The 13,648-nt window shown below is 46.2% G+C and overlaps 1 protein-coding gene across 14 annotated transcripts in view; it reads left to right on the top strand.

Annotated features, from left to right (window-relative positions):
• Positions 1-13,648, top strand: part of fryl (furry homolog, like) — a 72,336-nt gene that overhangs the window by 8,221 nt on the left and 50,467 nt on the right. For 3 of the 14 annotated variants that reach the window (XM_030372352.1, XM_030372353.1, XM_030372351.1), the window contains exons 1-2: positions 4,595-5,351; positions 6,732-6,797. The exons of 2 other annotated variants lie outside the window; for them this stretch is intronic. In XM_030372352.1, the coding sequence (XP_030228212.1) occupies positions 5,141-5,351; positions 6,732-6,797 (277 nt within the window). In that variant the 5' untranslated portion in view covers positions 4,595-5,140. Of the gene's footprint in view, positions 1-2,908; positions 5,352-6,731; positions 6,798-11,236; positions 11,949-13,648 lie in introns of those variants that run through there. 9 more of the 14 variants (XM_030372356.1, XM_030372354.1, XM_030372362.1 and 6 more) reach the window with 7 other exon arrangements.

Genomic DNA, 13,648 nt, shown 5'->3' with positions numbered 1-13,648 from the left:
AAAGGGATTGTACCAGAACTCTCTCACCTTTCAAAATGATCCAATGGATTAAAATGCTTGGTAGAAGTTTATCCCTCTAGCTCTGTAACAGTAAAAAGCATGTAAAAAACTTTGTGGCCAGGGGAATTCCGGTCTGAATTTATCGCACATACACTAAATATAATACAGGTTTTATACTGGACTGGCAATATTTGTAAATTTATGGAAACTTTCGCAAGTGCCCAAAAAATGAGTACATGTCCAGGCCTTGTTCAGTTTTAGACTGTATATTCTTTGTTTTGGTATTCCTGTCAACCCTAATACTGATAAGTAGACCCGGACTGATTCAATTCTGGAATTTGGCCAGCAGTCTTCTCTTCGGGGAAAGGAACAACAATCCTTTCTCCCGTGCATGAACGTGTTTTGGTTCAGAGTTTTCATGGAGAGGAGGGGCTATTCACAGACTGTCCGTTGTTGTCTCTCTCATGTTGATGAGAGAGAGAACGAATCAGTGTGCGGAACTCCAGAGGGAATTACGATTCTACCCGTAAAAATAATACTCAAATGTACAGGAAACACTATCGATGGCGAATGGTGTCGTTCCCTCTGACGGATATAAAAAGACAATTATAGAATGCTAACATGGGCCGTTAATATACCTTGGCGGCCCACCCAGGTATAGTCTATGTGTTCAAAACACTGTGTTGCATGCCAGATTGAGATGTTCTGCTGACCACTTCCGGTCCTGGGGTCGGATATGGTGCCAATGTCTGGGCTAAGAGGGATTTTTTTTTTTTCAGGATGAGGTTAAAAAAACTGCTGCACACGTTTTGAGCTGAGAACCAATCCGTCTTATGTGTAGATGGCAGTGCTTTTGACCTGTGTTTTTTTTCTCTTCCTTTTACTGCTCTTTGCTCTAAATTTAGATTGTGGTTGTAATAGGTCTTGGGTTAATTTGGGGTTGTGAGACAAGTTATTGCTTTGTTTGGGTTCAAACAAAGCCACTGGGAAAATTTCAAAGCTATAAAGGCACTGCAATCTTCCTAGGAATCCAGGTTCTGTAAGAAGGGAGCATTGAGGGTGCCTCTGGGATGCGGCATAACTGGGCGGCTACAGTCAGAATGTTAATTGGCCAGGCAGGAACAGAGTGTGACTATGATTGGCCAGCCTGGAATAAAGTCCAACTCTTATTGGCCAGACGGGAACTGAGCCTGCCGGTTATTGGCTTGCAAGGACCAGTGTAGCTCAGATTGGCCAGTCTGGAACAGAGTGTGAATATGATTTGGTGGGCAAGAACAGAGGCTGATTGTGATTGGTGAGGGATGAACAGAGGCTGGCTGACCCAGAGCTGATCAGGTCACATTCCTCTGCAGTGACAGCCTCTCTCCATGTGGGTGAGCTCACTGCTGTCACTTAGGGCGCAGACAACATCCGCTCTTTGTGGCAATTACTCCATTATCTTACTGTTTCTCTGTTGTTGCCCTTTTTTACACAATGTATTGACAAAGTATTTAACAAGATAAACAGATGGATGATGCTAAACAAACTGCAAAATGAGTCATTACATGGTGGCTGGCTACACAAGGGAAGGGGTCGAAGAGTTATAAGTAATGATTCACTTGTCCTCAGTCAGGAAGGTGATCTATTATCTATAATGCAGCAAACATTAACATAAGACATGGTGTTTGATGTACTGTCTCATTATGTAGTATATCATATTCTCTATCATGCAGTACTGAGTGTCCACCAGTGGAGGGCGTAGTAGCATTGTTCAGCAATCCCCCTAGCTCAGCTCTTTGAGGCTTGTGTTGACGACCTGTAGGGAACCATGCCTCAACCACAGCTCATGAATCACTCTCTAGTAGCGTAACGCTAGCACTGGGGAGCCAGCACTGTACTCCTCTGAACTCCGCCCACTTTTCCTGTTTTCTCATGGCTGACTGTAAGAACCAGGCCGGGGCAGCCGGGGGGAACATTGTTCCTCCAGCTTCCTCTTCCACATTCCTGGACTGATTGGATCAGGGTCCCCAGTGCCGGGGCATTGTTCTTGCCCGTCGGCACCGGGCGCCCGGGCCCAGCTGCTCCCTCCACTGGCCCATTGTGCTGCGTAGGCCTGCCGATGACAATCTCTCTCTGCCCCCCCCCCAGTGCCCCAGCCGGCTGGCTAGCACCCATCCCCTCCAGCCCTCCACCCACACTATCTCCTTGGGTGACTCTTAGCTAAACCTACCCCGTCAATAATATCCCCCTGATGTCCCCGTCAGTCCGGTCGGACACGACGGATTCATGGGTTCATGGGACGGGTTCATGTACTAACTACAGCATGTTGGGGCTTCAGAAAAAGTATGTTGTGCCGTTGACAGCCAAGGCCTAGTGGGTAGTGATCGACCGATATATCGACCGGCCGATATTTACGTTTTTTACGTGTATCGGTACATGCATTTTTTTTTTTATTTTTTTTTTTTGCCATGATTTACAGAAAAATAGATTTTTTTTTAAAATTGAGACATTGTAACCTTTGTTATCATCATTGTGTCATTTCTATGATGTAAATTGAGGGCGGCTTAGCCTGGAAATCCAGACCCACATCTAGAAACCTGTAGGGTCTGGCAACGAGTTAGGAAAATGGCCCAACTCGAGGGGCGGCACCAAGCATGCATTTGAAAATATCAGAAGAATACAAGGGGTGACGTATCCAGACCAGTGGAGCTAACCAATAGATAAGACTATTGCCGTATCGGTAAAACGGCAACACTTTTGGCCCGCCTATATTGATACATCGATGTGATTGATTAATGTTCTGGGCCAGGTATATTGCTCGTTCCCAGAGGGACTCGCTGAGCAAATTCAAATTGTGCCCTCCCGAGAACTCTGGATTTCCAGGGTAGTATCGGCTCCAAATATCGGCTCAAGAAAATCTGTATCGGGTATCGTCTAAGGCTGATGAAAAAAAATCGCTATTGCTACCGGCCCTAAAAAATCCATATCGGTTGATCCCTACTAGTGGGTTCATTTAGCACTTTCCCTTCTTGACGATGACCCGCACTCCGCTGGGGGTTTTAAGCTGGCGTGAGGCAGTAGAGAGGGAGCAGTGGACACACACAGCTTGTTAACAAGGGTAATCCCTATCTTCCCTCTGACACAGAACAGTCACTTTAAGTCTTCTGGAGTTGTTTGTGGTTTTTGATTTTGCCAGAATAAAGTAAAGGAAATGGTGTCGGCAAAACCTGTAGTTGCTATTTCTAATCTAGAAATGTCTTCTTGAATGAGATAAAAAAAATATGAAGCTTGTTTTGTAGGAATAACACTGGCCACTAGAGGGTAGCCCTGTGACAGAGCTTTTATGGTGATGTCCTGCTTCCAAATGCCAATTCGTCCTATTTTTGACTGACTCCTTTCTTGCAGGTCTGCCACATTGCCCCTTTTGGTGTATGTTGTAGACTGCCTTCTGGTCTGGCTGGGAGGTTTGAGTGTCTACGGGCTCTAAGACAATGGGGACCTTGCAGCCGGTTCAAAGGGATTGTATATCGACTGTTACATAATTTCACAGATATTTCACATACCGAAACAGTGGGTGGGAGCACTTCCTGTGTGTGTATTTGAGGCATGTGTGTTTGAGTTGGAGGGGCTTGTTTAGTCCATGATTATCCAGCACCTTCCTTAATCTCATAGAGAGGCTTCTCCTGAAGTTCTAATAATTCGTTTCCATATTGCACATTTTTGAGAAATATACTCTGTTAAACCAACAACCCTGTAATGTGTGCTGTTGTTTATGTAAAGCTCATGTTAAACCTTGTGACACAGAGCTGATGAAATAGGTCAACTTCAGCAGCAATATAGGCTTTTAATTGACTATGTGACAGTGAGCCAACCTGGACGCCTTAGGTCTCTCTCTTGGGTCACCTGTACTAATTAAATATGACCTCACTTCTTCTAAAGGAGTACGTGACCCTGGGCTTGCCTTCAGGAGCTGCTCCAGAAGTGGTCATTGCAAGCTGTGTAGAGTGGAATTGTTGTATCTTCGTTGCGCCATCGCCAGTTGGTACAGGTGTTACATGCCTCCTACCTCCTGTCGAGGTGAGTGGCGTTGTACTCCTACATAGATATTCAAAATAAGCGTCCTGTCATGGTTTGTAAAGCATAATTACAGCTCAAGTTGAAGTTCAGTTCCATTGCTTTCATCCGTTTAACCCAATGACTCTCAACACCACCCATAATGAGCAAAGTATGTTTTAACATTTTACAGGGGTTATTTGATTGCACTGTGGAAGGTTGTCATAACCTCGTTTTGTGAAGATAAATATGTGCTTGGTTGGTCAATTAATGATTGCATATTCTTTCAGCAGATACTGGATTGATTATTTATTCAGGCAGTTAAGCTTGTTTGGGGGTCAGCACATTCTGTACCAACTATCCCAAGAGCTATGGTTTGGCCATGGAGCTCCCACCTGCAGCACCCAAATCATAGCAGTCTATCACTGGCCTGCTCAACAGAGCCCCTCTCTGAAGAATATTCCAGCACATGCCGGCAGGGGTAAAAGGTGTGTGTGTGTGTGTGTGTGTGTGTGTGTGTGTGTGTGTGTGTGTGTGTGTGTGTGTGTGTGTGTGTGTGTGTGTGTGTGTGTGTGTGTGTGTGTGTGTGTGTGTGTGTGTGTGTGTGTGTGTGTGTGTGTCGCCCTGTGCTGCTACCTCGTTAGCTTGCTAGCTCGTCACTGTAACTCCTTAACCTAAACCACAGAGAGTTGCTCTTCCTCAAGCTGGGTGTGGCCGCTGGCGTCCCTGTTGTGATTGGCCCGCTGCCCAGGCGTGTGTTATCTCCTGTAAAACATGTTCTTGTCTCCGCCCTGATAGTGCCTGGCATACAGGGCTGGCCCCGCCCACAAAACGAGAGAGCAGAGAAGAGTGTGTTCTTGTGAATCGTCAGGTACTTTCTGTTTGACTTGGAATAATACCGCAACCCCACAGCGTCTGTAAGCTGAGGAGCTGTAGCCTGCCTAGCGAGGAGTGGTCTCTAGCGGATACTAAGGGGTAAACTGAAGGACCTATAGTCCCAGGCCCAGGAAGTTAGTGTGAAGCGGGGCTCTGTGAAGCTTGAGATGGGGCAGCCGGACGGACTTAGAGGGGACGTTACAGGGTGACGGTCCACAGAGCATCCTGACGCATGGATTTCTTGAAGAGCCTGGTTCCGGCCTCCATGTCCGGGGAGGGGGCCCTGGATCACGGGGGAGGGTTGCCGTGGGAGACAGGCCCACGGCTACTGCGAATGAAGCGCTTGGGCCTGCTGGCCATGGGGCACACTATAGAGGAAGACCAGGTCGGCAGCGAGCCTGGTGGCAGCAGGCCACCTCGTACCAGTCGGAGCCGGCTCAAAGGTACCCTTGACCCTGCGGTGATCCTGCGACGTTGACCCTGGATCATGCTTGTTGTGCTCTGTGTTGTGTGTGCTGGCGTGCACCCCGTGGCTTTTGTGTTGTTTTCTCCGTCGTGTGTCTTTGACAATGCTCTCTGCAAGGTGTGCGTGCGTGTGTTCACACATGTTTTAAGTGTGAATGCATGGTCAGCTCTCAAGGTCATAATCGTGTGTATGAAATATCCCCATGCTATAGGGCATTGCAATGCAAACGTTAACTGCTATTCTCAATGACTCTGATGTGTGATGAGTGTCAGCTGCTGTGGGTTTGCTACATAAAGCAGCTATTTGTAAACAGCTGAGCTATTTGCTGTAAGTTGCCACAACAAAAAAACAAACTTGCGTATTGTGGTATGTTGAATTCAGAGGACTTTTGGACAAGGCAGAGGTTGCACCAGGTTCTGATCTTCACAGCATAGTTTCCAATAGTTCATTATGTTCTTATTTTGGACCATATGGCCTGCTGTTGAATTAACTACCCAGTTACACTCCTGTCACGCCGCATGTGGAGATGAATCACATCAACAAAAAGTGCTGCTAGAATTGGTCAGGATCTTGCAGCCGGTTGAAAATACATTGAGATTTCCTCTAAGAGATAGTCTTCCCTGCTTTGGAAAATTGCAATACAGAGTTTTTATGTTCATGTATGGCCTTTGTCATACAAAATACAAACAACTGGGCAAGCAACTTATTTCACAGACTCATGAGCTGATATACTAGTACAATGTCAAAGGATTCAGCCATTCTTTCAAAAGCCATAATCACTTCCACCAAAAGACAGCCTTTCGGTAGGCTAGAAGTGTGTGTGTGTGTGTGTGTGTGTGTGTGTGTGTGTGTGTGTGTGTGTGTGTGTGTGTGTGTGTGTGTGTGTGTGTGTGTGTGTGTGTGTGTGTGTGTGTGTGTGTGTGTGTGTGTGAGACCAGGGTGATGCCTACCTATTTAATCTTATTGTAGCTTTGTCTGCATTGCTACCTGTTAGAACATGCTTGGTTAAAACATGGCTGCCTGTTCCACTCACACACCCAGAGCTATGCTACATTTGCAGTGTGCTTGTGCACTAACTACGCTAGCCAACACCCCACTAGACCGGTTCAACACCAGGGATAGGCCGGCGATGCTAACCGCAGCAGCATTCTGATGTTTATACTGTAACTTTCTATCTTGACAATAAGGAAGCAGTTGGTGCCCATAATGTGTCCAATGTGATCTCATGCCTGGCTGGCCATATGTTCCCGGAGGGGCGATGCCTTTGCAGATAATGTCGTTTTGGGGGGTACCATTTTAATCAGGGATAACATATATATTTGAAACATTTATTTGTTCTCCTTCCTCTTTCAACTAGGACACAGACGTCTTTTTAGAAAAGTCTCCTTTGCAGAACTTCCTGGAGGTAAAAGCGTTCCTGATGGTGAGTTCTGTCTTCTGAAGAGTTAGGGTTGGAAGCGTCCAATAGGAGAGAGTCAGTTACTCTTCCTCTTTGGTTATGTCCAATAGTGGAGTCAGTTACTCTTGGTATTTGTAACATCCAATGGGGAGAGAGTCACGTACTCTTGAGGTTTGTTTCGTCCAATGGGAGTAGGAGTCAGTGACTCTTAGGTTGGGTTTCATCCTATAGCAGATTCATTATTTTATGGTTTGTTTTGTCCAATTGGATACGTAGTCAGTGACTGGGGTCGGGTCCGCACAATGGGAGATGCTGTCAGGGACTCTTGGGGTTAGTTTCGTCCAATAGGAGAGAGTGTCAGTTACTCTTGGGATTGGAGTCCTCCAATGATGGAGGGAGGTTGGTGGTATAGAGAGAGGTTAGCTAATGGGAGAGAGCCAGTTACTCTTGGAGTTGGTTTCATCCAATGGGAGTTAGTTTGGCTTCCTTTTGTTGGGAGGAGAAAGATGTGGTACCCACTCCTCTCTCCTCCAAATGCGACCTGAGCACCACCAATGCCACACCAAAGTGTTCCTTCTAGGTGGTGCTGGCGTTTGTCACTGCAGTGACATCACCTGACTTCAGGAGGGCCATCAGGGTGATGTGTTTGAGTATAGGGCGCCGCTCTTCTGGAGGTGCTTTGTCATCGGGCGTGTGTGTGGTGCGCGTGACGGGCATTTGTTTTGGGCCAGCGAGTCGCATGGCATGTAATGGTACAACGAGGTGATGTGTTTGTCCCTCTGGCGACAGCAGACTTCATAGGGCGTGGAACCACAGTGCCTGGATTCTTGTAACGCTTATTAGCACAGCCCTTGAAAGGGTAGTGAAAGAAGCATGGTAATGGAGAAGCTTTGGGTCAGACCCTGCACTTAATGGGGGAGGTGTGTCATGGCAGACAGAGAAGAGAGGCATGAATCATCCCTACACATTTCTTCTCGCATGGGGAAAATGCGTACACACCCAAGAACACACGTACATATTTATGCAAATGATCCCATACAACATTCACACATTCTTGATACACCCATACAAACAAATAAACAAACAAACAAACAAACGCATATGCACAAATATGTGCATGAAGAACAGTGTTCCAATGCAGGCTTTGGTCTGGTTCTGAGAAGGTTTCAGAGAGGATGAGGGCTGACTGCGTCCTCTGTGGCCCAGGCTGCACCAGGGAGGTCAGGGATAGAATTACAGCTCTTATCGATTTGTTCCCACCCCCCCTCCCCCCCTACCCCCAGCTACAGAAAGGCTGGTGCAGGAAACGCTTGGTCCACTCTCTAGACTCCAGGGAGAGATTCCATGTAATATCTGCAGCCATCGCCCATTGCTGCCTCTCTTTGTGAATGGAGCGAGGTGGATCGATCTTGTGCCGGTAGAAAGAAGAGAAGAGAAAAGATTAGGAATTAAAAAGATGACCTAAACTGTCAAGTTGGCATCACAACGATGAACTAAAGTCACATGATGTTGTTGTGTTCTTTCAAGGGGCTGCCCATTCCACAGTTCTTGAGTGACTCATGTTTCCATATTGCTTTTATCAGAGATTCAGACCTATAAATGTACACATCCTATGTGCTAAAGCAGAATATTGCACCATCGCCTGGTCACTTGTTATTGCAATTTTCTGTTTTACCAGAGAGGGTGCAGTTTCATCAGTTGATGTTTTGTGTTTGGTTACTCCTTTTTTAAAGATAAGAGCATGAACCCATTGGCAGGGCAGTTAAGCAATATTATAATACTATCGTGTTGAAGGCTAATCCCAGATTAATAAGGGCTGCAGGATAGACGTAACAGTTGTGAATAATCAGAGTGTCTGCATGCTAAGCGTTAAAACAAGCTGGTTGAACTCTGCACCTGTGACCTGTCCTAACTGTTGGGATGTTGTGGTTTGTCCATTTAAAATCTGTATCTTGTATTTTGTTTTTTATTCGAAGGCCAAATGGAAGTTTACTTGAGTGCAGGGGGTTGACAATGCGAGCATTTGTTTCATATTTATTTATTTGCAACCAGCACTGGCTGGTTTTGCATAACTTGTATTGTGAAAGATCCTCATGTGACAGAGGGAGAGCGAGCGAGAGAGGATGGGCTATGCTGGAGGGAAGACAAAAGGCTTTTGTCCCATTTTTATATCATTCTGTTCTTCCGAATATTTTGTTAACAAACTTAATCCTTTGCCTGGCCGCAAAAAAACCTTTTGGTTATCGCGGAAACTGGAATGTTTTCATAACAATGATTGTGTAACAAGTTCTTTAAAAAATGAAGGCTGAAGGTGTTTTTCACAGTTTTGTTTACAATGTTAGCACGGCGATATCCCATAAATAAGTAAGAGAGCATTTATTCTGAGATCAGGATATTGTTCAGGTTACGGGGCTTTATCTCTGAATGGTCACGGTGTTTTGCTTCTCTGCCTTTGCGACTTTGTTAGATTCTGTGTTTATTCACTCAACCACATCACCCATGATGAGGGCATGCATCTGGGGATGCCACATGGACATTTAATATCAAAATCATGAATACAAACCATGAAACCATATCTTTTTACTTACGGTTACTTACTACCGGTGTCTGCAACACCGGTAGCTTTGGTGACCAGTCGGTACAGGAAAGGGTTTGTAGGGGTAGCTTTCTTTAACTAGTCATACAGGGTTTGATGCCTGGGTAGTAGGGATGGGTCAGTCGCGTACGATTCGTTCACAACGAACGAACCGCGAAGGTGAACGGCGAGAACTGATTCCCAAAACAAGAGAACGGATTCTTTTGATTCATTTTTTTTTTTACGACATAAAACAAAAATATGGTCACGGAAATATAATATACAAATGAACAGAGCTCCCTCTCCACGCAAACTTATATTGATTGAGTCTAAAACGTTCTCAAAGATTCAGCCAATGAGAGTACTACAGCAGGTAGCCATCCCGTTGCCCTGGCACATGGGTAAACAAATGACAAGGCACCGCCACACAAGTTAACTAACGATCGCTGTAGGCTTCAATATCATGCAAGCACTTTATATGTTTTTATTTTATTTTTAACACAATTGCGTGCTTCAATAAAGTATTGTTTTACCTACCATGGAAATGGTCGAACTGTGCCGTATAGCCCAATGCTGCAGAAATTCGCTCTGTTTGTTTCCGAGCGCACCGTGACTTTTTTTCATTTCTGTTTTATTCCCCCTCGTTTCCATCGCGCGATGCAGTTCGGTGCGGCTTGGCGCAGCTCAGTTACGGCTGGCGTTTCGACCGCCGACAGTACCCTTATGGTAGGGCAGGCTGTGAAAATGCCTTAATTGGCGGGCGTAACCAATACTTATAAGCAGGGGGGGGGGGGCTAGACACCTGTGAGATCTGTCAAATTACGTAATCTGATTTAACGAACGACTCAAACGAACGAACCGTGATGGTGAACGGAACTGGCATTATCCCGGAAAATAATCGTTGCCCATCCCTACTGGGTAGGCCTCCTTGAGCAAATTGTCTCACCCCTCCCTACCTGTTGCTCTGAAATCACTGCGATCACTTTGGATTAAGGGTTTGCTAAATGTTTAGATAGTAAAATCAAAATTTACCCACTGGACAACAACAAACATAACAAGCACATAGAGTAACGTTAAAATCGTCTCAGGCGAAGCAATATTTGTATCTCCTTACATTTCACCACAACTCTGAGGGGTAAGAAGGCCAAGAAGAGAATAAAGTATGAAAGAGACAATGGTCTCAAATTTACATATGAGACCATTATAACATAGAATTCATGGCCTACTCTAATGTCTTCTACACACCAAACTGCTGGCACGTCTGATTTTTATTTTTACTGTGCTGCTACTGGGACTTGTGAGTGTGTTTTGCAGTTCAATTTAAATTTCATTTGCATGCCGGTGTACCTTCAAGCAATGCAAATTCTGCATAAGAATCCTTGTGCGTAGTAACAGTGTCCGTGCCTCTGTCTCTGGGAGGGGACATGTTATTTGTGGAATGCAGGTTTTAAGGAGGGGTGTAGGGTGTCCGATGCTACAGCCATCTCTTCCTCTCCAACGCTCTATTTATGTCCGGCTGCAGGAGTGTGGGTGGGGGGTGTGCATGACGCATCAGTACGGCTAGGGAGCTCGCAGGAAGCGTGTGTCTGGTAGCCGGGCTGAGACGCAGCGCTGTTGTGACATGCGTTTGCATCGCTGAACCACCGCCAGGCAGCCACTCGCAGCACTTTGATGACATCACCCCTCCCACCGATTGGTTGCACAAATGTTCCCGTCTGTCTCACTCTCATTCCATCCCTCCCCCTACCTCTCTCTCTTTCACTTTCTCCCCCCCCCCCCACCCTTCCCCTTGTGTTTCTCACACAAAAAGCAGGCATCAGTGAGCAAACGAGCGCGAGTTGGGATAGGGGAGGGGTTTTCCGCCAGCGAATGGGAGCGTGAGGGAGCTTGACAGGGTGAGAGAATAGCTGACAGTGCTAGCAGGCTAGGACTTTCTCTCTCGCACACACACACACGCACACACACACGCTCACACACTCAACACAGGAAGGGAGAAGAGAGAGAGATGGGGAGAGAAAGAGAGGGAGAATTGTTGTGCATTGTTTAGACTTCTCCAGTGTACTGGTCCACTTCTCCTTCTCTCTCCTCTCCTGGAAGACAAAGTTTGCTCCGGCGTTGCGTTGCTCCCCTTCTGCTGGGCCGTGCGCTGTGCTGCCTCCCTGCCGGGGTGAGGATGAGGGACTCTGTGGACTGGGAAGTGTAGACGTCGGCCAGGAATACTCCTGTTCTGCTCTCCGGGGGAATAAGAGCTGTGACCGAGACTCCTGCAAGCAGCCCCTCGTCACTGCCCACGGATCCGGCGCTGTCCTTCAGAATGCCGGTCCTAACCTGTGCCAGTGGAGGATAGAAGACCCCTCTGCCTCTTGTTTGGGGAGAGGAACCAGTTTGTGCGTGTATTCCGGGACAGCGCCAAGCCTTAAGGTGTAAATGAATTGCTGCTGCTGCTGGTGGTGGCGGTTGTGATCCGGCTTGTCAAGTTAGTGCCTTATATCGTTGAAGGTGGTAGTAGTGGTTGTGTAGCGCCGCCATGCTGAGCCTGCAGGACTCGGTCTTCTTTGAGATCAGCATCAAGTCCCTGCTGAAATCCTGGAGCGGAAGCTGTGAGTAGCAAGGCCACACACGAACACACACAAATGCATACAAACGCGCACAAACACACACACACACACACAGTTGACATACCACCCTCTGGCAACAATTCTTATCTTGGCTCACACACACAGTCAACAAGGCCTCCTTCCCCACACTCTCATAGCAGTCGTCAATACGTCCTCCTTTATCTCCTCCAGACACCTTCAGAGTTATTATGGCTTAGGCAGCAACAGGTGCGTGTTTGGGCTAGGTGTAGCCAAGTTAGGCAGGCCCCCTTTTGATGTGAATGCAGGTGGTGAGATAGTTATCTCCCCTCTACTGTAATATATGCCGGTAGCGGAGTGGTTGTCTCCGGAGTATAATGCATGGAGGGTGATGGAGAGAGAGATTTGCTGCCCTAATGGTGGAGGTGGCATTACCGTTGGCTTTCTGCACTTCCCTACCGTAATAGTGGAGGTAGCATGGTGGTTAGCTTTTTTGCTTCACTACTGTCATGGTAGAGGTAGCATGATAGTTAGCTTGAGTGCTCTACTGTAATGGTGGAGGTAGTGTTATAGTTAGATTTACTGTAATGCTGGTTCATGTTTGTTTCCGAGGGAATGATTTCCGTTAATGAACATCTGACAAACCACAGAGAGCTTAACGGAGGAGGCAAATAGTTTGAGTAGGTGACCTGATGATGTAGACGAGTCTCTGATACTTTCATTAAGTCTCCATAAAGTCAGTAGTTTAATGTTTTAGAATTCCATAATAGGGATGCTTGGCGAATTCAAGTCTAAATTACCAATACACTGTATGTGTTTCATCATACAATGTAATGTTGTCATGGTTAACGTTGTCACGGCAGCAAGGAGAACTGAGTCATCGTCTTCTTTTGGGTGAGACCTTAGTAGAACAGAAACATTCCCTTGTTCTTCTGAAGCCACCAACACGTTCAACCCTTCCCCTGCTGTTACACACTTTTTCCCTTCGTTATGTTAACATAATATCCTCCTCCCATCCCTCCACCTTGCCCTCTCTGTCTCTCTATTGCAGTGTCTGTCTGTCTGTCTGTCTGTCTGTCTGTCTGTCTGTCTGTCTGTCTGTCTGTCTGTCTGTCTGTCTGTCTGTCTGTCTGTCTGTCTGTCTGTCTGTCTGTCTGTCTGTCTGTCTGTCTGTCTGTCTGTCTGTGTCTCTCTACCTCTTTCTCCTCACCACAGCCCTATGCAATTCCTCTGGGTCGTCTGTAATGCTTTGCCGTTATTGATCAGTCTGCTAGTTGGCTCCGGTTGTTAGACTCTCCTATATGGGCTTTGTCTCCGCAGACATCAGATACAACAAACCCCCCTTCTCTCACGCCGTTCCGTAAACCTTCCTGCATCCTATAGCTGGCTATGGGCTTACTCAAGACTAGCAGAAAACAATGCCTTTTAAAATGAAGCTTAGTGCTTCATGAGCAAAAAACATGTAGACGGTTTTACTGTCTTACTCATGTTGCACATGTTGTACCCTAACATACCGAGATGCTGTAAAATTCACTGATAAACCCTCCATACCTAACCAGTCTACTGGTATATAGCCTCTTAATTTCATTCTGGAAATGTTTTATTTGCACTGTTTGATTTCCCTACTGGGTTTAATAAAATGTTTATTAAATGATCACAATAATGCATTTTATCTAATGATTCATGTGAGCAGCATATGCTAAAATGATTAATTTGATTGGTGA

This window comes from Gadus morhua, chromosome 12 (assembly GCF_902167405.1).
Source record: "Gadus morhua chromosome 12, gadMor3.0, whole genome shotgun sequence".
In the NCBI taxonomy this organism is placed as follows: Eukaryota; Metazoa; Chordata; class Actinopteri; order Gadiformes; family Gadidae; genus Gadus; species Gadus morhua.
The sequence above is the reverse complement of the archived record's forward strand: the minus strand, read 5'-3'. Positions and strand labels throughout refer to the sequence as shown.